Source organism: Vidua chalybeata, unplaced genomic scaffold, assembly GCF_026979565.1.
Source record: "Vidua chalybeata isolate OUT-0048 unplaced genomic scaffold, bVidCha1 merged haplotype W_reject_10, whole genome shotgun sequence".
NCBI lineage: Eukaryota > Metazoa > Chordata > Aves > Passeriformes > Viduidae > Vidua > Vidua chalybeata.
The window spans coordinates 444,997-470,847 of record NW_026530345.1 but is presented as its reverse complement, the minus strand read 5'-3'; the positions used below and the strand labels follow the sequence as shown (position 1 = coordinate 470,847).

Sequence of the window (25,851 nt, the reverse complement as noted above, 5' to 3'; positions counted from 1 at the left end):
GGGGTGCTGCGGCCAGGGGTCAGAGAGCTGCGTGCCGGCCCAACCGTGCCGCAGGTCCTGAGAATCAACATTTCTCTGGGAAAAACACCTTCTCTGCTGAGCCTGGGGCAGTTCTTGTGTCATGCCCTCGTTAGAGGAGCGGGGGCAAACGCGTCCTGAGAGGCTGTGGCTGCGGCCACGGCCAGGCGCGGTGCGGCATGAACACAATGCTGGAAGACTTGCCGTGACACTGGCCGCGTGGTGGGGGCGGGCTGTGAAGATGAAGATCCCGCCCCGCCGGTCGGGCTGGGACCGATTGGTCCAGCCCCACGGCCGGAGGGCCCCGTGTGCCCCACGGCCGGGTTTGGGATCTTGGCTCCGCCCGCATGGACCGGGGCCGCCAGCTGCGCAGGGTCTTAAAGCCTGCTACTTGCTGGGCATTCTGATTCCGAGATTTAAAAAAAAAAAAAAAAAAAAAAAAAAAAAAAAAAAAAAAAAAAATTAGATTTAAGATTAATTAAATAGAGGTGGTCGAAAAGACAAAAAACAAGAAAAAAGTGGTTGATTTAAGAGTTTTGGCCATGGCATTTTAGAGATTTTTTTCAGGTTTTTTTTTAATTTGGTGATGGTTTTTGCACAAAAAAGGTATGTTTGCATGGTTGACAATCAGCCCAGAGTTGGTTTTATCAGTTGTTGCAGTCTCTGGGATGACATTCAGTGTCTTGGTATTAGATGATTATATGATGTCACATTTGGTTTTCGTTTATGGGTTTTTAATTGTTGTTTGGACTTTCTTCAGTTGTTTTGTTTCAGGATTCAGCAGTTCTCTGTTTCAGCATTGAGAAGGACTTTTGAGGATGTCAAGATCAACGTTTCCAATCAATGGACACCTTCTCCTGAGAATCAGTTGTTTGGACTTTGAAATCTGAGCATTCTTTTAATTGTTGTTTGGGTTTTTATGTTGTAAGTTTTGTTTTAGAGATTTGATAGATGGTTTGCAGGTAAAGGATCTCGTTGAACATTCCACATCAGCATTTGATTTGGCTTTTGATTGATAACTAGCAAATTGATAAGGGGACCTCTTGAGATGTGTTTGCTCTCTTTTGCAGGACCCTGCAGAAGAATTGCAGATGCAGTTTTTTTTTTTTATTTTTTTTAATTTATACTAAAACGGTGACATGTGGCAAGCACATTTCTCTCTCTCTCAGGATTTTTTATTGAGATGCACAGAGAGAAATGAAAGAGAAAACAATTTCTATTTCTGCTCCTTGTTTTTCTCTTGTGGAATGTGTTTGGAGAATTTTTTACCCAGAGTGAGCGCTTGGTTGGACCATGGTGGATTGTTTGGGCCTGATGGCCAATCGCATCCACTTGTGTCTGGAATCTGGAGAACAGGGTCACGAGTTGTGAGGAGTGAGATATGATAGTTAGAGAAAGTAGCATGTAGTATTTCATATCCTCTTTTATATAGCATAATAATGTATTATAACATAATTATAATAAAGAAATCATTCAGCCTTCTGAAATGGAGTTAGACATCATCATTCTTCCCATTGGGTTCGCTGACATCTCCAACAGGGCCCCAGTGAATATCATTCTTTTTGTGGGTGACCAGGTAGAGAGGGCTTAAAATCTGGTTTTACTCAGGAATGTGCATTCTCCAAAAACCAGCTTCCAGCAGAATCTGGACGATCCTCTGTGGGAGGGGTCCCCGCCCTCCCTTGGGAGGCAACTTCAATATAGCAAAAGTTGTCAATCACATGCTGTTTCCCTCCCCAGTTGAGGCTGTCTGTCAAAGCTTAACACACTCCCCAGTTCTAGAAAGTTCTTCTCTTCTGTTAATCCCATTGGACCCTGTTAGAATGCCACTCCTCTCCTGTATCCCGATTGGTTCATTACATGTCACCCCATCCCGTCTCCTCCCCTCTACCCTTTACCCATTGGTTGGTTTGTGCCCTAGCCACTCCTATCCCTCTGCCCTTATATTCTCGGTCCCGCCCGGGTGCTGGGCTCCCGAAGTCAGCTTTTACTTCGGGAGGTTGCTGCTCCTTGCAATAAACTTCTCGGATCCTGCTGCTCGGGAGACGTCTCGTCTTTATTTGGTGGAGCTTTCCGGGTTACATCTACCCCTCCCTGCGGACCGGTCAGCCGAGGATCACTCCCCGGACTGGCTGGGAACCCAGGGAACCCCCGGAGGACCTAATTTTACACAATTGGCGCCGCGAACACGGTGATCGCTGCCCCGGTTTCCGACGAGCGTCTCCTGCCGCGTGAGGATCTGTGACCCTGCGCTGTGGGACTACAAGCGCCGTTCGCCGCCAATCCCAGGAGTAGCTGTTCTTCTGTTTTAAGAAGACTCCTATCTCCTGGATCTGCTGACAAGTCGTGGACATCCGATCCTGCAGCTTCAAGGGAAGCCCCGGATTCCACGACACCAGCAGAGCTCCACTACCCCGCCTCAGCCTTTTCTTTCGCCGCGTCGTAGTTGGGTGAGTGCAGCTGCCCGAGGAGAGCAGCCGACGCAGGCTCTTATCTTTTCCTTTTCTCCTTTGCTCGGGTGGGGATTCTCTTCTGCAGTGAGGAGATGGGTAACCGCCTCTCCCCTGCAAGACGAGACTTTTATTGCCAAGTTAAAGCTACCCTTCAGTTGGGGAATGTTTCTTTTAATAAGCGGGTCCTTAAATCTTTTGTTATTTTCATTTTTGATCATTTTCCAGATGCCTCTACTGAGGATGTTCTTTCTATTTCATTCTGGGGAAAAGTTGGGCGTTATATTTATGATTTACAAGTTTCTGGGAATTTTAGGGTCGGGAGATTTTTTCCTATTTATGATATTATTTTTAATTTAGTTAAACAAAAAGGGGAAAGTTCGGGTCCCAGTTTTCCTACCCCTTATTCCGCCCCCCTCGCTCCTAACCCCATTTCCCCTAAGGGTGGATCGGGAGATAGATCCTGCCAAAATAAGGCACAGGGTTGCCACCGTCTCCCTGCTGCCTCCCGTTCCACTCTGTCCTTCTCTTGTGCTGGGACTGGCCACCCCAGCACGAGCCCTATCCATTCCCTCGATCCTCATGCCCCCAACCCCAGTTTTACTCCCAGTTCCAGTTCTGTTTTAATAATACCTCAAAATGGCGGCAGCCTCGTGGCCGATCGCCCTGAGACACAAAATGGCGCCTCCTCCTCCTCAATCCCTCCGGTTCCCGCCACTTTACCATCTCCGCCCCCTTCGTCGGTTGCCGCCCCCGCGTCGGGTCCCGCCCCCCATCATGCGTCGATCTCGGTGACGTCGGGACCCTCCCACCCTGCCTCCCTAGCCACACCCCTGGGCGGGCCCCTGGTGGGTGGGACAGGCCTACCAGAAGGCCACGCCCCAGTGGGTGGGTCAGGCCACGCCCCAGTGGGTGGGTCAGGCCATGCCCCAGTGGGTGGGTCAGGCCACGCCCCCTCTCCTGCCACTTCCGGTTCCCACGCTACCGGAACCGGAAGTAGGCCTTGCCGGAAGCAGGCCATCTTGGCCTGCAGGGTCTCTCATAACCAGGACCCACCGGCAAGGGAGAGGCTTCGAGCCCTAGCCTGTCCTGCCTCATCTTCAGAAGAGGATGAGGACAGTGACGACCCCCGGCCAACAACCAAGCCAGGGGAGGGCTGGGCCCAGATAAGGGCCAAGGCAATTAGGGATGGGGACCTAGATCTCGCCAGGGATCTAGGCCCAATCGTGGCACCGGTTAGGCTTAAGAGGGGGAAGGAACCGCGGTGGGAACAGCTGCCATATACGGAGGTGAAGGAATTGAGGAAGGCAGCCAAGGACTATGGGAGAAATTCCCCGTTCTTTAAAAACATATTGGACCTTACGTTTACTGGACATACTTTGGTGCAGCATGACATTCGATATATAGCAAAGGCTCTGCTGTCCCCCACAGAATTTCTTCTGTGGGAAATACATTGGAAAAAGCTATTAAAACCTATTCTAACCAAATACGACCTTAAGGAGGTGCTGGGAGATGGCGCCGAGGGCCTGGAGGCGCTGGCAGGGGAAGGGGAATTTAGTAAACCAGAAGATCAGATCCTCCTTCCCGACAACCTGCTAAATGACATCCGAGAAGCTGGGAAGGAGGCCCTACTAAAAATACCTGATGGAACCACCCCTCTCCAGAACTTCACATCCATCCTCCAGGGCCCTGATGAGACTTTTATTAAGTATATTGACAGGTTAAAGGAGGCTATAGACCGGCAGATTGAGAACGTCGAGGCTCGAGAAGAACTGCTGCGCAAGATGGCCTTGACCAACGCCAACCCGGAGACAAAGAAGATCCTGCGAGCTCTCCCCCAGGATCCGGAGCCGACCATCGCCAAGATGGTCGAGGCATGCACAAAAGCGGCATCGATGGAGCAGACTGTGGCGTTTGCGGTGAGCAGGGGTGTGGGGGAGGCAATGGTGGACCTCATGAACACGCGCTGCTTCGGCTGCGGCCAGCTGGGCCATATACAAGCCAATTGCCCACACTGGCCACCAGAGAGGTCCTACCCTCAGTATAACCCCTCCCCGAGACCACCTTACAGGAATCCTCGTTATCATCGGCCGGGAAACGGGAGGCGGAGCGCGCTGAGGGGCCGCGCTACGACAACAAATGGCCCGTCCCAACGCCCTGTGCTGCCATCACTCCCGGAGAACCACTGCCCCAACGGCACATTTCTCCGGACATCCGCAGCCAGGAGGACGGGCTCCGACTCCTCAGACGGACTCAACAACTGAACAGTGCCCGCCGCCAAGTCCTCCGGAGTTCCATGCACATTATGTTTCCGGATGAGGACTTGGTCCGTGTCCCGGTAGGATTCCTGCCGCCACCATACTGTGACCACCCCGTCACAGTGCTGTTCATCGGGGACTCCATCAGCACGCCGGACGACCTCACCATCATCCCGGAGGTCGTCTACTTCGAGCCAGGGGCAGAGCTCAACGTCTCCGTGGTGTGCCATCATCCTCCGTTCTCTCTGCCGAGAGGGTCTCCTTTAGCTCTGTGCTACATCTTACATATGCACTACAAGGACACTGGCTACATCTCACATATGCACTTCAATGACACTGGCTGCAACATTATATCAGACTTTCCTATGGATCAAGACCCTTCTGCTTTCTTCATTCAGAACGTTAGCAGACAAAGACCAATTATTAAAACTACTTTTGTCTTTCAGGGGAAAAACATTTCGTTGGACCTGATGGCAGACACCGGTGCGGACGTTACCATCGTCCCTCAGGCAGAGTGGCCGCGCGACTGGGAGTTAGTGTCCCCTTGTGGCACAATCTCCGGCGTGGGAGGAGCCGTCAATTCCCGACGCAGTAAACACCTCGTGTGTGTAGAGGGGCCGGAGGGCCAGGTTGCCACAATTCGGCCTTTTGTGGTTGCATCTAATATCAAATTATTAGGCAGGGACGTGTTGTCCCAATGGGGTGCCCGTCTCGACATCCCTAGCCCTGCGTGGGATTTTTAGTCTGGGCCACTGCGGAGCGCACCTCCCCACCGCTTAATTGGAAAACTGATACACCAGTGTGGGTGGACCAGTGGCCCTTGCCAATCGAAAAACTTAATGCGCTCAACGAACTAGTAGAGGAGCAGGTGCGCCTGGGGCATTTAATACCTTCCACCAGCCCCTGGAACACACCTGTCTTTGTTATTAAAAAACCCGGCAAAGACAGGTGGCGCCTGCTCCAAGACCTACGCAGGGTTAATGATGTTATTGAAGATATGGGACCTTTGCAACCGGGCCTTCCCTCTCCCTCTATGCTGCCCTGGGATTGGCAGCTCGCAATCCTTGATATCAAGGATTGTTTCTTCAACATCCCGTTATACCCCGGAGATGCTCCCAGGTTCGCGTTTTCGGTTCCCTCTATCAACCGAGGTGAGCCGTACAAACGGTATCAATGGACCACTCTGCCCCAGGGAATGAAGAATTCTCTGGTGCTCTGCCAAACCTTTGTGGCACAGGTCCTTTCCCCAGTTCGTCGCCTTTTCCCAGAGGCCATCATCCTTCACTATATGGATGATATTTTGATTTGTGCTGCTAGCTCAACGTATTTACAAGCAGCCTTGAACAGAACAGTTAAAGCCATCAAAGATGCAGGCTTTCAAATTGCGGAAGACAAGATCCAGCTGTCGTCCCCCTGGAAATACCTGGGCTTCCTGATTACGGGAAGGACCGTCGCGCCCCAGTCTCTTGTCATCAAGGACGACCCACGGACCCTGCGGGATTTGCAGCAGCTTTGCGGTACCATCACCTGGATCCGACCTCTCCTGGGACTCACCACAGAGGAGCTGTCGCCACTTTTCCACCTGCTGAAAGGCGACGGCGACCTGGCATCCCCACGACATCTCACACCGGATGCCCGTGAGGCCTTGGAGAGAGTCGCAGCTGCTATCAAGTCCCACCAGGCGCATCGGGTCGCGCGGTCCCTCCCAATCCAGTGTGCCATCCTGGGTAAGTCTCCCAACTTACATGCCCTGCTATTCCAGTGGGACGACAGCCAGAGAGACCCACTCCTTATCATCGAGTGGCTGTTCCTCCCCCACCAACCCGCCAAAACAGTAACAACATATCCTGAACTCATGGCTAAACTAATCATTAAGGCCCGCCAGCGCCTCCGGACCCTCGCAGGGTGTGACCCAGCATGCATCTATTTACCATTAAATTTGGACCAATTGGATTTCCTCTTACAAACAAATGAAAATTTGCAGATTTCAGTAGACAGCTATCCTGGTCAAATTCGGATACACTATCCCAAGCACAAATTATTTAAAGACACTTTATATCTGGCCCCAAAAATTTTTAAAAGCAAAATACCATTAAAAAATGCTCTCACAGTGTTCACTGATGGGTCAGGAAGATCCCACAAATCAGTGATCACTTGGAAGGACCCGGACAGTCAGAAGTGGGAATCTGACATCCAAATAGTTCAGGGATCCCCCCAAATCGCTGAACTTGCAGCGGTTGTGAGAGCCTTCAGAAAATTCCAACAACCTTTCAATTTGGTCACTGATTCGGCATATGTAGCCGGGATAGCAGAGCGGGCCGAACATGCCCTGCTCAAAGAAATTCAAAACAAAACGCTCTATAGCTTGCTCTCAGAACTAATTTGGCTGATCTCCCACAGAGAGCAACCTTATCATATTTTGCATGTTAGGTCACACACAGACCTGCCAGGAGACATCACCGAGGGCAACCGGAGAGCGGACACTCTGGCTATGTTAGTGAACACTGCAAACTCAGCAGCTTTGGCACCCACCCTGCCAGATGTTCATATGCAGGCTAAGATGAGCCACACCTTTTACCATCAGAATGCTCCAGCTCTATGCCGCCAATTTAAGATCTCTAAGGAGCAGGCGCGAGCCATCTTAGCCACCTGCCCCAACTGCCAGTCCCACGCATTACCATCAGTAGCGACGGGGGTTAACCCCCGGGGACTGGGAGCATTGGACATCTGGCAGACAGACATTACTCATTTTCCTTCCTTTGGGCGGCTCAAATATCTCCACGTGTCGGTGGACACATTCTCGGGGGCAGTGTTCGCCTCCACACATACGGGGGAAAAAACCAAAGACATTATAAAACATCTATATATGGCTTTCTCCACTCTGGGTGTCCCAAAAACTATCAAGACTGATAACGGACCAGGGTTTGTGTCCAAACAGTTCATGGAATTTGTGCAACTATGGGGCATTGACCATGTTACTGGAATTCCACACAACCCTACAGGGCAGTCAATCGTGGAACGAAAACATCAGGAAATTAAAAAATTATTAGAACAACAAAACGATTCGGCCATCACCACGAGCCCTGTAGAGAGGTTGTGCAAGGCCCTGTATGTTCTCAATTTCATGAACTGTTCAGACCGCGAGCCAAACCCCCCGATCCTGCGCCATTTCCATAATAACACCAGGGCGCAGTTGAAGGAGAGGCCTCCTGTGCTCGTAAAAGACCCTGAGTCCAAAGTTATCAAAGGTCCATACCCTCTAATAACGTGGGGGAGAGGGTATGGATGTGTTTCAACAGAACAGGGCCCCAGGTGGATCCCCGGAAAATTCATCAAACCATACCGGGAAGACATCTCTACAGAAAGCCAACCCCCGGAACACTCCCCCGAGACGCCAGCTCCATCAGAAACCGCCGTCGCGTGGAGTCGAAGGAAAAGGAAGAAGACTAGACCAGCCAGTATCGCCGTCAGGACTTTAATAACTAACCGGCATTTCCCACCCGCTTGGACTGTTTACCCTCTGACCCCATCCCCTACCATCCCTCACCCTTTTCCGTCCTACCACTTTCCTCACCCTTTCTTCCCTCATACCTGACCTGATTTTGTTTTCCTGTTTTGTTACTATTTCGATTTACACGGGGGAGGATGGGGATTCAAAGGGGTCACTATTCTTATTTCCATTATGTGTCTATTTATTAGACTTTGGTCCACCCAGAATGGCAGTCGCAGCAGCCAGAACACCCTGCAGTGACCGGCTTCCTGCAGCAGTCACCTAGCAGGAAGCTGGATCGTACCACAGCCCAAAGAGAACGTCTGGGTCACGCTGGCAAAGTCCAGCATCCAGCGGATCCAGGCGTTAGTGAAGGACTTAAAGACTGAAACTGGGGCTGTGGACGCTGTGAACAAGATCTTTTCTCAATGGGGTGTTCCTGGGTGGGCCATTCCAATTGTTAAAGGTTTAGTTTGGGTTTTAATCATAATTTTCTTAATTTCTGTTGCGTTAACCATCTTTAAGAAATTGTTAACTAGGACAATGGGAAATGTTTTTTTAATAAACCAAAAAGGGGGAGTTGTGGGAGGGGTCCCCGCCCTCCCTTGGGAGGCAACTTCAATATAGCAAAAGTTGTCAATCACATGCTGTTTCCCTCCCCAGTTGAGGCTGTCTGTCAAAGCTTAACACACTCCCCAGTTCTAGAAAGTTCTTCTCTTCTGTTAATCCCATTGGACCCTGTTAGAATGCCACTCCTCTCCTGTATCCCGATTGGTTCATTACATGTCACCCCATCCCGTCTCCTCCCCTCTACCCTTTACCCATTGGTTGGTTTGTGCCCTAGCCACTCCTATCCCTCTGCCCTTATATTCTCGGTCCCGCCCGGGTGCTGGGCTCCCGAAGTCAGCTTTTACTTCGGGAGGTTGCTGCTCCTTGCAATAAACTTCTCGGATCCTGCTGCTCGGGAGACGTCTCGTCTTTATTTGGTGGAGCTTTCCGGGTTACATCTACCCCTCCCTGCGGACCGGTCAGCCGAGGATCACTCCCCGGACTGGCTGGGAACCCAGGGAACCCCCGGAGGACCTAATTTTATACAATCCTCTCTCCTTTCTCAAATAATTCCATTGCTGAGTTCCCCCACACAATGATGCCATCGATGTACTGCAGGTGTTCTGGAGCTTCACCCTTTGCCAGCCTGGATCAGTCCATGGCAGCTGGTGGGGCTGTGCTTCCACCCCTGGGGCAGTCGGTTCCAGGTGTACTGCATGCCCCTCCAGGTGAAAGCAAACTGAGGCCTGCATTCTGCTGCCAGAGGAATGGAGCAAAACGCGTTAGCAATGTCAGCAGTGGCGTACCACTTTGCTGCCTTGGACTCCAGCTCGTACTGGAGCTCCAGCATGTCCGGCACAGCAGCGCTCAGTGGTGGAGTCACTTCATTCAAGGCACGATATTCCACAGCAAATCTCCATTCTCTGTCAGACTTGTGCACAGGCCAAGTGGGGCTGTTGAAGGGTGAGTGGGTTTTGCTGACCACCCCTTGGCTCTCCAGCTCACAGATCATTCTGTGGATGGGATCACGGCATCCCGATTTGTTCAATACTGCCGGCGGTGCACTGTCGAGGTGGCAATTGACACTCGTTGCTCTTCCACCCTCAGGAGTCCTACTGCAGATGGGTGCTCTGATAGTCCAGGCAAGGTGTTCAACTGCTTCATGTCCTCTCCAACAGCTATGCCAAAAGCCCACCTGAGTCCCTTTGGGTCTTTGTAGTAGCCATTCTGGAGGAAGTCTATGCCCAGAATACACGGGGCCTCTGGGCCGGTCACAATGGGATGTTTCTGCCACTCCTTCCCAGTCAGGCTCACCTCGGCTCCCAACAGGGTCAATTGCTGTGATCGATCCCCCCGTCAGCCCGGCAATGGAAACAGGTTCTGCCCCCACATGTCCCCATGGTATCAGGGCACACTGCGCACCAGTATCAGCTAAGGTTTCATATTTCTGTGGCTCTGATGTGCCAGGCCATCGGATCCACACTGACCAGAGATCCGGTTTTCCCGTGCCTCTCCCTGGCTTGAGCCAGGGCCCCTCTAGCCCTGGTTCCCATTTCTTCCCTGGGCATACATACTAGAGGCTCCTTCAAGGGGATCTGACAGATCATACCCGGCAGCTCGGTCACGGGAGGCTGAGGCTGCCTTCACCTTAGTGGAATTCTCTCGATTAGTGTTTCCCTGCTTGCATAGACACAGCCATGCTGCCAGGACAGAAGTGAGCTGATGAACTTTGGACCTGATTAGCATAAAAGACTTGATAGTCAGAATGCCTTGGCAAGAAGAAACAGAGCTTTGAAGACTGCAAGAAGACTGAATCAAGAAAGAAGATTGAATCAACTTCTATGAGATGTTGCAAAATGGATGTTTGTTTATGTGTTGATTCACGCAATCATTTTAGTAAAAAATTACTAGTCTTTCAAGAATTGTGTATAAGCATGTGTAGCCCATGTGAAAAACACGTTCACTCTCCTGTGAAAATGTAAAAAGTTTAATAAAGGACAATGGGAGACAAGGACCACAGAGCAAAGGTTATTTATGGGTGGGTGCATCTTGGCACTCAGCCAAGAGCACCCTGTTACCTTCGGGGATCTCCCTTAAATACCTTTTCCCTCACATCAGCCTGTTGCATATTCACAGCCCCTTATGCATATCCATAACCTAGTTTACATTTTCCAGGAACTATTTTACATGACCCCTCCATGGGTCCCCCTTTTCAGAACATGCGTGTTTCCTGGCTGGAGTTTGGCTCCTTCTCTTTATCACTTCCAGTTCGGGCCTTGGTCCACACTGCCTTCAGACGGTGAGTGCTGATCGTTGGCAGATCTGTAGCAGGTGTCCTCATCCTGTGTTCATTGGATGTTATCCCATCCAAGCAGGCATTTTAACACAAGCAGACTTCTATCAGCTATTGCACTACTATGTCTAAGCTTAATTAACAACAAAATTAGAAACTATATCTTTGGAACAAAGTTACTTGAACATCACACATATAAAATTCATTTTAATATTTGTGAAAAGCCAATATTATAATATGTATTGATAACACTCCTCTCCTGCAAGGAAAGGCTGAGACAGCTCAGCTTCCTCAACCTGGGCAAGAGACTGAGACTTGATCCAACTGTGGCCTTCCAGGACCTGAGGGCAACCTACAAGAAAGCTGGACAGGGGCTTTGTAGGAGGGCAGGCAAGGACAGGACAAGGGAGAATGGATCCAAATGGAAAGAGAGTCGGTTTAGGTGAGGGATTCAGAAAAAAGACTCTCCTGGAACAGGTTGCCCAGAGAAGGTGTGGCTGTCCCGTCCCTGACAGTGCTCAAGGCCAGGCTGCATGGAGCTCTAGACAAGCCGGGCTAGTGCAAGGGGTGCCCAGCCACAGCAGGGGGGTTGCAGCCGTGTGATTTTTCAGATCCCTTCCAAGCCAAACCATGCCACGACTCCATGATTCTGGGATACTTCCCCTCCTCATCCTCTGGCAGAAAAACAAACTTGGCCCCAAGTTCCACATTGCAGACCATGTCCTTTGGCAGCCTGCAACTGTCTCAACAGAGGATGAAAAGAGATGACATTACTGAGACAATTTCCCTATTCTACTTGAAAATTAGATGCTGCACTCCTGTCCAAAAACTATTGGAAACTGTCAGAAGAGGCAATTCTTCCCCATTAAATGCTACACCTCAGCCAAAAAAAGAAAGAAGCCACATGCCAACACTCTTCTTTATTGCTACATTGTTTGATTTGGTTACTTCTCTAATAGGAATTCCTTTAGGGTTTTATTTGTTTGTTTCTCTCTTTCGTTCCGCGGGGCGCACGGCGGCTCCTCCGTTGGGTTCGCGGAGGCAATGGAGGAACGTTCGCGAGCTGCGGCGGTTCCGCAGCAGCAGCAGCAGCAGCAGCAGCAGCAGCAGCAGCGCTTCTCTCGATCGGTTTTCCGCTCGACTTTGCACTCGCTCCCCATCCCCTTCTCCCTCTCACACTCACTCCACTCCCGTCCCGTCCCGTCCGTGTCCCGCCTCTCCCAGCCCGGCTGATGCCGGAGTACAGCCCACCAGAGTGGATCCTCTTTGGCTGCTACCATGGCCAGCCAGCCACCATCTGGTCCCTGGGCATCCTGCTCTATGACCTGGTCTGCGGGCACCTTCCTTTCCACACAAACGAGGACATCGTCCGGGGCCAGCTCTTCTTCCCGCCCCGGGTGTCTCAAGGTGGGGCTGCGCCTTCAGGGCTCGGGAGGAGGAACGGGGCTGGGAGGGGGCAGCTGGCACATCAGCGTCCTGCTCTGGCAGCTAGTGAGGCGGTTGATCTCCTGGGCTTAGCTGGAGGAGGTGGCACGTGTGCCTCTGTGCTGCTCTCCTCCAAAAGGGAGGATCGATGGGAAGCTTTTGGCTGCAGCTCCGAGCACTCCTAGTGTGGCCTGGGCACTGTGGAATGTGGGAGAGCATGGACAGGAGCCTTGTCCCGCTGAGCGGCGGTTTCTGGTTTCTCTCGGCAGAGTGCCAGCACCTCATCAGGTGGTGTTTATCCATGGACCCCACAGACAGGCCATCACTGGAAGACCTTTTTGAGCATTCTTGGCTGCAGGAGCCCTGCCTGGCCCAGGAGACAGCAGAGATCCATCCCTGTGCTCAGTAGGATCCAGGAGCCCAGCAAGTACCAGCCGCACGCGTCTGGTGGCACTCCAAGAAAACCCCGGAGCGTTTCCCTGCGGCCGCAGCACGGAGGAGAGAGCACAGCCGAGGAGATGCTTCCACTGATCCCCGGCGAGTTGTGGAGGGAGCAGCTCAGTGCTCCCCGTGCCACTGGAGAAGTGGTGGCAGTGCGGTGAAGGTGCCACGGACTGGAACAGGGGAAACATCCCCCTGCAGCTCAATGGCATCGGGATGTCCCCGCAAGCCGAGGCACAGCTGGCGTGTTCTTCTGGAGCACCACGTGGAGCTGGGAACACCATCCTGGAGCTGGCCGCTGGCGGGGCAAAGCCGACCGGCTTTGGCTGCGGCCCCTTCGTGGAGGACACGCTCTGCGCCCCGATGAAATCAAGATGAGTCCCCAGCCGGCGCAGGGGCGGGGGGATGCTCGTGCTTCCAGGCATGGCAGGGCTCGGCCTGGCCACGCGCCGCAGGTTCCCCACTCGGCGGCGCTGGGGAATATTAATTTTTCCCATGGCTGCCGAGCTGCTTTTTGGTGGGACAGGGGACGGATGTTGTGGAAGGGGAGCCGGCTCCTGGCCTTGCTGACAGCTTCTGACAGCCAGCCTGGCCCGGGCTGGAGCGGGGTCAGCCAGCCTGACAAAACATCCATCCATGTGGATGGTGGCAGCAGAGGGGGACGGGTTCCGAAGCCGTGCCCCAGCTGGTCTGCTTTGCAGGCCCTCGAGGAAGGGGTGCGTTTACGGGTGGGAAAGGTGGGGTTTTTCCCCACCCATGGACAGGTTTCATTCTTGCATGGAGTGGTCAGACCCTCCTCAGGCCCGTGAAACGGTGACAGGCTGTGTAGGTTTTTCTTGTTTCCAGGTCTTGTTTTGAATTGACTTCCATGCAATTGTTCTTTGTTTTTCCCAGGAAGATTACACCTGGTACCCGGACCGCATGGGGAAGCGCCTGCACCATCCGTGGAGCACATCCAGTGCCAGCGCTACCCCAGGGGCCACGGTCTGCAGGGACATCCCCTTCAAGAAGGACGAGGACCTCGTGTGGGATCGGCTCCTCTCCTGGCAGCAGGTCTGCAGAGGTGGGTACCCGGCTCCACAGCTGGGCTGGCAGAAGGGCTTCGGGCAGAGGGCAGCGGGCACACGGGCATCCCGCCCTTGCAGCTGCTGAGGAGGCTGCTGTGCTGTGCTGAAGCGGAGGAGGTGGAACGTGGCCTGCCACGCTGCCCTTCTCTCAAAACAGAGAATGGCTCGGGAGGTTTGGGCTCTGAGCACAGCCAGCAGCCTGGCCCGGGCACAGGCCATGGCAGGACAGGGCACAGGAGCCTTCTGTGACTGACCGTGGCTCTCTGGTTTCTCTCCGCAGGCTGCCAGCACCTCATGCCATGGAAACGGCTCCGCTCGGCCTGCCAGGCTGGGAGGGCTGGAGGGCGGCGGGTGTTCATTTGCTGTCAAAAAGAAATCGTTCTATTTTTTTGTCATCATCATGACCAGAGCATTTCTTTCATCCTTTTCCAAGCTTTTGGCTTCCCTTCCTCCAGGGTAATCTTTTTGTGTCCTTCCTCAGCTACTTGATGGCATTTGGCAGGGGGGGTTAAGCAATGTGAAAAGTTCAACAACAGCTCCTGTTGCCAACTGCAGCAGCCCCTTCAAGAGCCCTGAGCTTCCAGCGAGGTCCACGTGTGCCTTGCAAAAGGGAGTGGTTTGCAGCGATGGGGTTGTCACCCTGCTGCAAAAGCTGGGAGGAAGTCAGAAGTGGCAAAATGGCAATTTGGCTCAACCCCTGCCCAGGTTCTGCATCTTTCCCCTCTGCTCGGTGACAGGCAGGCAGGGCTGGATTCCAGCAAGGTTCAAGTTCTTGGTGCTCCCTGGCATCGAGGGGATCAAGTAAACTCTTGTATGCAGTGACTGCAATAGGGCTACTGAAGGGAAAAAGGAGATGTCGTGAGGTGGGGAATGCTTCTTGTCTCCTTTGTCTCCCCAGGAGCCCCTTGGAAAGGGAAATGCCCACACGGGTTTATCTGACTCCTTCCCAGCCAGCCTTTCCCTCACTCCCGGCTCTCATTTGCTCCGCAGGCTTCACCAGCTCGCTCAGCTCAGAGGAGCTCTCAGAGGAGAAAACGCTGCCTGGCGTGGGGCTGGCTGATCCCTGTCTCATCTTGATTCCATTTCCCCACTCCCTCCCCCATCCAAGAGACCGAAGGATCCCCCACAACCGGTCACGATCCACTCTTGCGGGGTGTTTGTAATGGTTTGTTAACCGATCCCAAAAGTGCAAAACTGCAAATGGCAAGGGACCATCAGTTTAATCACAACAAATGCACCTTTAATTAGGTACCAACAGGAAATGCGATAGAAGGGACAGAAAAGGGAAATAAAGAATAGAGAGAAAAGAGAGGAAGGGGAATAGAGCTACCACCGTCGAGACAAGATCCTCGATGGTCCAGCCACATGGATTCGCCGTCGTCCATGGGGGTTAACCGAAGCCTTCCCCAAAAGTTACAGTCTTTACAGTCTTTAGCCGAAGCGAGTGGCATCTGGCCAGAAGGTGGGCGAGACTGATGGGCCATTGTGAAGAGCCCCTTGGTCTGTGAAGCAGGTGCTGGCAGAGCGCTGCATTCCGCTGGTCACAACCTGCTGGAATGCAGCGTTCTGCAGGAGCACAGCGAGCGCACCTGCTGACAGTCACTGGGCAAGCGTCCAGCCGGGCCAGGCCAGAGCTCCTGTCAGGGTCTGCAGGGCCCTCGCAGGGCCGTGAGGCAAATGAAGGAAACTTGAGAGCGTCTCTCACACTGGGGTTCTTTTCAGGCTGATTTGGGGGGTTTTTGGGGGGGTTTAGGGGAGATTTTAGGGGGATTTGGGGGGTGGTTTTAGGGGAATTTTGGGGGTCTTTTTAAGGGGATTTTTGGGGATTTGGGGGATTTTGGGGGTATTTTTAGGGGTGGATTTGGGGGATTTTGGGGGTCGATCTGGGTTCTTTTAGGGAGATTTTGGTGCAGGATTTTAGGGCTGGTCTTGGGGCAGGTTTGGGGATTTTGGAATGGTTTTGGAATATTTCTGAGGATTTTTGGGGTGGTTTTGGGGGTGTTTCTAAGGGGTTTGGGGGGATTTTAGGCTGTTTTGGGGAAATGTGGGGGATTTTAGGGTGTCTTTAGGGGATTTTGGGGGGATTTGTGAGATTTTGGGGATTTGGGGGGTGTTTTTTGGGGCTTTTTTGGGGGATTTGGGGCTTTTGGGGGGATTTTGAGGTGATTTTGGGGGTGGTTTATGGGGATGGTTTTGGGGAGGGTTTGGGGTGTTTAAGGGCTTTTTTGGGTTATTTTGGGGAGGTTTTTGGTGTAGTTTTGAAAATTTTGAGGGTGATATTTAGGAGGAATTTTGGGGTGGGTTTTGAGTGGTTTTGGATGTTTTTTATGGGGATTTTGGGGGCAGCTTTGGGAGAATTTTAGGGATTTTGGGGGTGGTTTTTGGGGCTCAGGGAGGTTTGGGGGTGTCAGGGGATTTGGGGGGATTTTGGAGCTGTTTCGGGGCTCAGGGGGGTTTAGGGGGCTCAGGGGTTTTTGGGGGGGTTTTAGGGGGGTTTTGGGGATCTCCCAGACTCCCCCTCACCGATCAGCAGGGCCCAGTGGGCGCGGTGGCCGTGGTGGCAGCACGGGGCGTGGTTGCCGTCCCTGTCATAGGACCCCCAAGGGAGCCTGACCCCAAAGGGGACCCCGAAAAACCAATCCCAGACCCCAAAACCCCAAAGGGGACCCCAAAACCCCAAAGGAGACCCCAAAACCCCTATCCCAGACCCCAAAACCCCAAAGGGGACACCAAAACCACAAAGGGGACACCAAAACCACAAAGGGAGACCCCAAAACCCCAAAGGGGACCCCAAAAACCCAAAAGGGAGACCCAAAACCCCAAAGGGAGACTCCAAAATTCCAAATCCTGAAGGATACGGGATGAGCAGGGCCCCCCCCCAGACCCCAAACCTGACCCCAAACCCCAATTCTTGACCGCATACCGCAGCCCCGAAACCCCAAACCCCAAATGGAAACCCCAAACCCCAAAGGAGGGATCCGGGATGAGCAGGGGCCATTCCCATCCCAAACCCCAAATCCAGACCCCAAAGGATACGGGACAAGCAGGGGCCATACCCATCCCAAACCCCAAATGGAGCCCCAAACCCCAAATGGAGCCCCAAACCCCAAAACCATCCTGAAAACAACCCCAAAATCCTCCCAAAACCCACGAGAGTTTGGGATCCCCACGGTGATCCCAGGAACAGCTCCTGAGCCAGCGAGGCCAAATGGGCGGCTGAAAAACCCCAAAAATGCCCCAAAATAATACCAAAAACATCTGCAAAACATCTCAAAAACATCCCAAAAACATATCCCACAAACAGCCTGAAAACATCCCAAAAAATATCCCAGAACCACTCCAAAGTCACCCCAAAACCATGCTGAAAACCACACAAAAATCACCCCCAAAAAACACCTGAAAATTATCCCAAAACCACCCCAGAACCCCAAAATCGTACCAAACTCACCCTAAAAACCCCAAAAACCACCCCAAAAACATCCTGGAAACCCCCCCCAAATCACCCCAAAACCGCCCTAAAAAAATCCTGAACCCCCCCCAAATGACCCCAAATCACCCCAAAATCCCCCCAGCCTCCCCCGAATCCTCCCCAAAATCCCCCCAAAACCTCCCCAAAATCCCAAAACCTCCTCAAAATCCTCCCAATACCCCCCAAATCCCCACAAGCACCCTCAGACACCCCAAATCCCCCAAAACCCCTCCAAAAATGCCCAAAATCCCCCAAAATCTCTCCAAAACCCAAAAAAGGCTCTCAAGGACCCCCCAAAACCCCCTCAAGACCCCTCCCCAAAATTCCCGTTTTTTGGAGGAGGAACATTCCAGATTTTTCAGGGGACGTTCCCACTTTTTTTGAGGAACATTCCCAGATTTTTTGACCCCAAATAACCCTAAATAGTCCCTAAATAACCCCCAAGAAGCCAAATAAACCCAAGCAAATCCAAGTAACCCCAAGTACACCTAAATAAACCTCAGATAACCCCAAATAAATACAAATAACCCCAAATAACCCCAAGTACAATAAAATAAACCCTGGGGGTGTCTGCTAAGGAAGGCAGGAGCCTCCCCTGACATGGAAAATGTAAACCCCCTCCCTTTGAATTATTATAAATTTGAAATTAAAAGGCTCTCAGGCAAAGATATGTGAATAGGAATAACAATTCTTCATTAGGAAAAATTAAAAATACAAATTTAATCGTACAAAACAACCACTGACAGAGTCAGAATACAACCTGACACCCTGTGGGTCAGGGTGGTGGCAGCAGTCCCATTGAATGGTGGCCTCAGTCCTCCTGCAGTGACAGCTGTGGGTCTGTTGGAGCAGGGATCCTGCAGAAGGGTGCAGTTTTCCTCTGAAGCTCCAGTGGTGGTGTAGATGGGCCTGGTCTTCCTCTGGGAATCCAGAGGGCAAAGGGCTGATCCTCTGGGAATGCAGTGGGAAAAGGGCTGATCCTCTGGGAATCCTGTGGGTAAAGGGCTGATTCTCTGGGAATGCAGTGGGAAAAGGGTGATCCTCTGGGAATGCAGTGGGAAAAGGGCTGATCCTCTAGGAATCCCGTGGGAAAAGGGCTGATCCTCTGGGAATGCAGTGGGAAAAGGGCTGATCCTCTGGGAATGCAGTGGGAAAAGGCTGCTTGCGGTGCTCCAAATCTCAGATTCTATCCAGGCAGGAATGTTTGGCTCCTCCCCCTGGGCGGAGCATCTCCCAGTGGGATGATGTCATTTTATCAGCCATGCAGGGACACTCACTGGCCCATTAACAGAAGAGAATCAATAATTAATGGCCCATTAAGAGAAGATATCTCCCAGAGGGAGGACTGGCTGTGGAAGAGATAAAGAAAACTGCACAATGAACAGGAGATACCTGCCCCTCCTCTGACAGATGGCAAATAGAACACACACTGATCTTGCAATCCAGGGCATGTCCTCACTGGCTGCCCCATTCTCCAGAGTTCATGGTGTCCAGGGAGGTGCAGCTGCCGCTGCCAGGAACAAACGAGGCGGGTCTTGGTTTCACAACGCTCCAGAATCCATTTCTTACCCCCGAGAGACAGGGCAAAGGCAGGGCCGTGGGGTTTGTACAGGGTATCCCAGGGGTGGAGTAAGGGTTTGGGGCAAGGGAGGAGTTATCAGCAACACAAGAAGGGTGAGATCAAACTCCTGCCTCTTAGCAACAGGGGCACTCCACACAGAACGTGTCCCCAAATCCTAAATTCCCCCTCAAACACCTGTGAAATGGTGGGACTTCAGATATTTTTGATCAATTTCTTTCATTTAACCCTGTTTTAGCTATTTTTAAGGGATAAAGATGAATCACAAGAAAATTAAGTCCAAAACAAAAGGGAAAGCAGCCAGGTGCGCTCCCAACATGGATGACAGGGAATGTGGGTCACCAGGGCTGTGCCCAACCTGGGTCCTGCAGTGGGGGATGGAGCTGGAGCAGCGCACGAAGCTCTTCCCGCACTTGGGGCACTCACAGGGCTTCCCTTACCGGTGCCTCCGTTGGTGTTGGGTCAAGTTAGAGCTCTGTGAGAAGCTCTTCCCACACTGGGGACACTTATAGGGCCTCTCCCCGGTGTGGATGCGCCGGTGGCTGATGAGGTGGGAGTTCCTCCTGAATCCCTTCCCGCAGTCGGGGCAGCAGAAGGGCCTCTCCTCCATGTGAACCCAATAGTGCTTGATGAGATCGGAGCTGGTCTGAAACCTCTTCCTACACTTGGAACACTCGTAGGGCCTCTCCCCAGTGTGGATGCGCCGGTGGCTGACCAGGCTGGAGCTCTGGCTGAAGCTCTTCCCACACTCCCCACACTCGTAGGGCCTCTCGCCAGTGTGGGTCCTCTGGTGCACAATCAGCTGGGAGCTGTACCTGAAGCTCTTCCCACACTCTGAGCACTTGTGGGGCTTCTCCCCATCCTGGAGCTGCTCATGGACCACTAGCTCCGAGCTCTGGCTCCATCTCCGGCCGCCTCCCCGGCCCAGGCTGGGTCTTTCCTCCTCAGATCCCCATGATCTGCGTTTGCAGCCCCTCCTCGTGCGGCATCTCTGGGACTTTTCCTCCCCGTTGGGTTCCTGCGCCATGGAGCCGCTCAAAACGGCCTCTTCCACGAGGTTCTGCCGTGGGGATTTGTCCTCCCTGCTCTCCATCCTCAGCTCCTGCTCTGGGAGAGGAAGGACAAGGACAGAGTCTTCCTCTTCTTCGCAGCCTGCCATGTGCTAGGAATGGGAAATCCTGGTTTGGGGAAAACAAGGAATGAGCACGTTGACTTTGAAGGTCCCTCTGCCCAAGTCCATCTCCAGAAGTCCCCGGCCACCTGGGCTCCATAAAAACCTCCCAAACACCAAGATTCAGCCCTCAAAAAGCCTCCCAGGAGACCCTGGTCCCTGCTCCCTCCCCTTTGCTGTTCGGGCTTCCCCCCTGTCCCAGCTGCTGGGGGTCACGCTTGGATTGGGGCTCCCCCTTCTCCTCGGTGCCCGCCCTCCCCAGGCTGCTGGGAGTCCCAGCAATCCCAAAAGCGCCCCCCTCTTGGCTCTCCCCATTTAGGGCTGCCGGGGCTTTTTGGGCTCCCTTCTCCCCTTCTTCTCTGCTTTGGGCTGCAGCGGCTCCAAGCAGTCCCCCCCTGCCCCTCTCCAGGCTCTTGAGGGTCCCGCCCATGGCGGCGCTCCCCCCTCTCTGGGCTCCCCACTTTGGGCTCCTGGGGGACACAGGGCTCTGCTCCTCCAGGCTGCCTCTGCCGGCAGCCGCCACCGGCACCCCCAATGTCCCCCCAAGGGGCCTTTTCTGCTCAGCTTTGCAGTTCTTCATTCTCCAAACATCCCCCCAAAAAACCCAACCCAGGATATCTGGCCCGAGCTCCCCCTCCCCGCTCACCTGCGGGATGGGCGGCGATGATCCCACACGTGGGGGCTGCGAATTCAGGGACGGCTCGACCGCGTGAATCCTTCTGCTGTCCTTGACCCGCCAATGTCCCTCCTCTTCCTCTTCCTGCTGCCCCTCCTCTTCCATCCCCCCCCCCCTAACCCCACCTCCTTCTCATCTTCCATCCACCCCCTTCCATCCCTCCTCTTCCATCCCCCCTCCTCTTTGTCCATTACCCCACCTCCTTCTCCTATTTCCACCCTCCCTCCTCCTCCCTAAGCCCACCTCCTTCTCCTCCTCCATCCCTGCCCTTCCCTCCCTCCTCCTCCTCCAGGAGCAGCGACACCCTCGGTGCCCCGTTCCCGCAGCCCTCGCAGCCCGCGGCAGGAGCGGGGATGGAGCCGGGCCAGGTCGGGATGGGCAGCGCGGGGCTCTCGGCTGCTCCCACCCGCTGTTCCAGGGGGGAACCCGGCCCGGGCACAAGGAGAGGCAAACTGGGAAAACTGGGGGCTGCACATCCCAACTGGGCCTTGCTGGGGACCCTGCCTGGGCACTGCCAGCCCTTGGGGCTCCTCTCGGGACATCCGGGAGGGGGGAACGCACCGAGGGCTGGGGGATGCCAGGAGTGGCAGCACTGGGAGGGACTGGGACTGTGCTGGCTTTGTACTGACACCAGACTGGGATCACACTGCCGTGCCAGGGCAGACTGGGATCGCACTGATGGAGACTGGGCTGAGACTGGGCTCATACTGGGAACATACTGGGAGTGAGTAGGAGCCTGCAGGGGGCAACTGAGACCATGCTAGGGGCAAATGGGATACACTGGGAGTGACTGGGATTATGCTGAGGGTGACTGGGAGCAGCTGTGAGCAACTGGGATCATGGTAGGAGTAACTGGGAGCAACTGGGTGGAACTGGGAGTGACTGGCTGCATGCTGGGGGTGATTGGAAACAACTGGGTTTATAATGGGATGAACCGGGATCATACTGGCAGTGACTGGGAGTACACTGGGCTCATATTTGGATCATACTGGGAGTGACTGGACTAACACTGGGAATATCTGAGAGCAACTGGGAACACACCCTGCACATCATCCCCCATACTGGGGGTGACTGGGAGCAAATGGCATCATACTGGGACTGACTGGGTTGATCTAGGAAGCAACTGGAACCATGCTGGAGGCAGCTGGGACCATACTGGGAGTGACAAGACCATGCTAGGGGCAACTGGGAGAACTGAGAACACACTGGATGAAAGTGGGAAGAACTGGGAGCAAACGGGATCTTGCTGGGAGGAAATTGCATCATTTTAGGGAATGACTGGGAGGGACTGAGCTCATACTGGCAGTGACTGGGCTCGTACTGGGAGCAGCCACTCCGGGCCCCGGGATCCCCGATGTCCCCCCGAGGGCCATCTGCGGCTCGGCTTTGGAGCCCTGCCAGCTCCAAACATCCCCCCCCAAAAAAACCCAAACCCAGGCACCCCCCGGCATATTTGGGCCGAGCTCCCCCTCCCCGGGCACCTGCGGGATGGGGGGCGATGCTCCCGGGGCTGCGGCGACTTCAGGCAGCGCCAGGGCCCCGCGATTCCTTCTCTGCTCTTCTCCGGCTGCTCCCTGCTGCCGCTGCGCCTCTTCCCCCCTCCCTCCTCCTCCTGCCCCGTTCCCGAAGGCCGAACCGTGAGGGGAAAGGGGGCGAGGAAAGGGCGGGAACCGTGAGGGGAAAGGGGGCGAGGAAAGGGCGGGAACCGTGAGGGGAAAGGGGCGAGGAAAGGGCGGGAACCGTGAGGGGAAAGGGGCGGGGCCAAGGGGACCGGGAGGGACCAGGGAGGGCTCGGGGCGTTTGGGGCTTTTTTGGGCTTTGGGGGATTGTGTTGGGACTTATGGGGGAACTGTTGGGGTTGTTGGGGAGAATTATTGGGTTTGGGGGGAGTTGGGGAATTTTGGGAGGTTTTGTGGATTTTGGGGGATTTGGATTTTGGGGGGATTTACTGGCACTTTTGGGAGGGGGGTGTTTTTCTGGGCGTGTTTGGGGGTTTATTGAAATTTTTTTTTTCATTTGAAGTTTGGAAGGTTTTACTGGGATTTGGTGGGGATTTTGTGGGATTCTCTTCAATTTTCGGGGCTTTTGTTGGAACTTTTGGCGGATTTTGGAGGGTTTTCTTGGAATTTTGGGGGTATTTAGTAGGATTCTTTTGGGATTTGGGGTTTTTTTTGATTCTTTGGTTTTTTTGGGTGTTGCCAGGATTTCTTTGGGACTTGGGGCAGATTTTGTGTGATTTTTTTGTAGTTTTGGGAATTTTTTGAGGGGGATTTGTGGGTTTTAATTGGGATTTTGGGGGGTTGAGATTTCAAGAGATTTTGTGGGCTTTTATTGGGATTCTAGAGTGTTCTAATAGGAGTTTGTGAGATTTAACTGGGATTGTCTGGATTTTATTGGGAGTTTTGGAGATTTTAAGGAAATTTTGTTGCCTCTAAGACCTTCCCCACACCCAGGAACAACCGCAAATCCCCCCAAAATTCCACTAAAACCCCCCAAATCCCCTAAAAATCCCAATAAAATCCTCGAAAACCCCAGAGAAACCCACAAAATCCCAGTGAAACCCACCAAAATTCAAAAAAACTCCCAAAAATTTCGATACCTCCCCCCAAAAAAAACAAACCCTGCAAAAACCCTAATAAAACTCCTGAAATCCAAACTCCCCAAGTCCACAAACCCCCGCAAAAGCTTCTAACCCCCCAAAACCCAATAATTCCCTCTAAACTCCCAAGAAAATCCCCAAAAAGCCAAAAAAAAAAAACCCAAATAATCCCCACAAAACTCCCCCAAACCCAAAAAGCCCCCCCCAATCTCCTCAAAGTCCCCCAGAAATGCCCCAAAATCCCCCAAATCCCCAAAACAGCCCCACAACCCCCCCCCCCCCCGAAATCACCCAAATCCCCCCAGAGCCCCCCAGACTCCCTGGGGGCCGTCCTGGATCCGGGGGCACCGGCCGGTGGAACAGGAGCCACTTCAGGGGCCCTCGGAGCTTTTTGGGGAGGGGGCACCATGGGAGACACCCCAAAAACGGGGAGGGGGAATCCCTGTTCTGCCCCCTCCCCCCGAAACCCCCAGACCCCGGTTCACGGTGGGCCTGGGACCCCCCGGGACCCCCAAATCTCCCCCAGGGCCCCTCCAGGAACCCCAAAACCCCCTGAGCCCCCCAAGGTTGGCCCAGGACCCCCTGGGAGCCCCCAGACCCCAATCGGGCCCAGCCCAGGATGTCCCCTGGGACCCCCCAGGCCCTTCCCGAGACCCCACCCAGGACCCTTCCAGGACCCTCCAGACCCTTCCCCAAACCAACCCGGGACCCCCCAGCCCCTCCCCAGATCCCCCCAGGTCCTTTCCCCCAAACCCCCCCAGACCCTCTCCCAGAACCACTCCAGCCCCCCCAAAGCCCCCCCAAAGGCCCTCCCAAAAACCTCCCAGGACGCCCCCAGGACCCCCCAAACCGCTCCCCAAACTCCCCGCAGAGCCTCCCACGCCCCCCAGGACCCCCTGTGCGGACCCCCCTCCCCCAGCTGTCCCGGCCCCTCAGCAGCTCCCGGAGCCTCCGTCCTCTCCCAGCGCCTCCCCCGCTCTCTCCAGCGCCTCCCGCAGGACCCGCCCGAGCCCGGGGCGGGCCCGGGGCCGCCGGGGGAGGGGCCGCCGCTTCCGCCGCGCCTCTGATTGACTGGAGCGGGCGGGGGAGGCGGGCGTTGCTGAGGGGAGCCGCGCGGTGATTGGCTGGTTCGGCACGGGGCGCGGCGCTATTGGCTGGAGGAGCCGGCGCGCGCGGCGGAGGCGGGAGATTGTGAGGGGAGAGCGGCTGAGGAGGGAGCTGAGGTGGGGCCGGGGGAAAGTGGGGGGGTCTGAGGTGGGTCTGGGGAGGTGTGAGGAGAAACTGGGGATTTTGGGGGGGATTGACGGGAAATAGGGCGGTGTGCGGTGGGTTTGGGGGGAATGAGGGGGTCTGAGGGAGCTTTGATGGGTCTGCGGGGGCTTTAGGGAGCTTTGGGGTGAGCTTGAGAGGGTCTGGAGCGTTCTCAGGTGTGTTTAGGAGGATCTGAGAGGAATTGGAGTGTCTGAGGGGATTTTGAGGGCGTTGTGAGAGGAACTGGGGGGATCTGGGGCTTCTGAGGTGGGTATGGGGAAAATTTGGGGGAGTCTGAGAGAATTTCTTAGGGTTTGGGCAGCATTGAGGGGTCTAAGGGGGATTTGGGGCAGTCTGATGGGATTTGGGGGGTCTCAGGTGGGTCTGGGGTCAGTTTTGGAGGTGTGGGGGGCTGGGGGGTCCTGGGGGGTCTGAGAGTGTCCCTGGGTGTCCCCAGGGGCTCAGGCTGTCCCCTGGGTGTCCCCAGAGCTGGAGCGCTCTCTGTCCCCATTGTCACCTGTCCCTGTGCCAAGTGTCCCTCTGTCCCCTGTGTCCCCAGAGCTGGAGCTGTTCCTGTTGCCACTGTCACCTGTGCGTGTGTCCTCTGTGTCCCCAGAGCTGGAGCAGTGTCTGTCTTTGTTGTCACGTGTCCTTGTCCCCAGAGCTGGAGCGGTGTCTGTCTCTGTTGTCACCTGTCCTTGTCCCCAGAGCTGGAGCAGTGTCTGTCTCTGTTGTCACCTGTCCTTGTCCCCAGAGCTGGAGCAGTGTCTGTCTCTGTTGTCACCTGTCCTTGTCCCCAGAGCTGGAGCAGTGTCTGTCTCTGTTGTCACCTGTCCTTGTCCCCAGAGCTGGAGCAGTGTCTGTCTCTGTTGTCACCTGTCCTTGTCCCCAGAGCTGGAGCAGTGTCTGTCCCCTCGCTCTGTCCCCTGTGTGTCCCCAGAGCTGGAGCTGTCCCTGTGCCCGTTGTCCCCATTGTTGCCAGAGCTGAAGGAGTTCCTGTCCCTGCTGTCCCTGTCCTTGTCCCCATTGTCACGGTGTCCCCAGAGCTGGAGAAGTTCCTCTGCACCATTTTCTCGCGCTTTGGGCAGATTTTGGACGTTTTGGTGTGGCGCAGT

General features: G+C 54.2%; 1 protein-coding gene, 1 long non-coding RNA gene and 1 pseudogene across 2 annotated transcripts; 2 read left to right on the top strand and 1 right to left on the bottom strand.

Annotated features, from left to right (window-relative positions):
* The window catches only part of LOC128783030 (zinc finger protein 850-like), a 281,788-nt pseudogene that overhangs the window by 170,084 nt on the left and 85,853 nt on the right, over positions 1-25,851 (top strand).
* LOC128783086 (uncharacterized) lies at positions 12,145-14,386 on the top strand. Its single transcript, XR_008428983.1, has 3 exons — positions 12,145-12,465; positions 12,753-13,987; positions 14,272-14,386. It is a non-coding gene; the product is annotated as an uncharacterized LOC128783086 (long non-coding RNA).
* Positions 18,014-20,943, bottom strand: LOC128783068 (zinc finger protein 239-like). Its single transcript, XM_053933677.1, has 2 exons — positions 20,857-20,943; positions 18,014-20,217 (listed from the first exon to the last, which is right to left on the bottom strand). The coding sequence occupies exon 2, from the start codon at positions 20,196-20,198 to the stop codon at positions 19,476-19,478; it is 723 nt and encodes a 240-aa protein (XP_053789652.1). The 5' UTR covers positions 20,199-20,217; positions 20,857-20,943; the 3' UTR covers positions 18,014-19,475.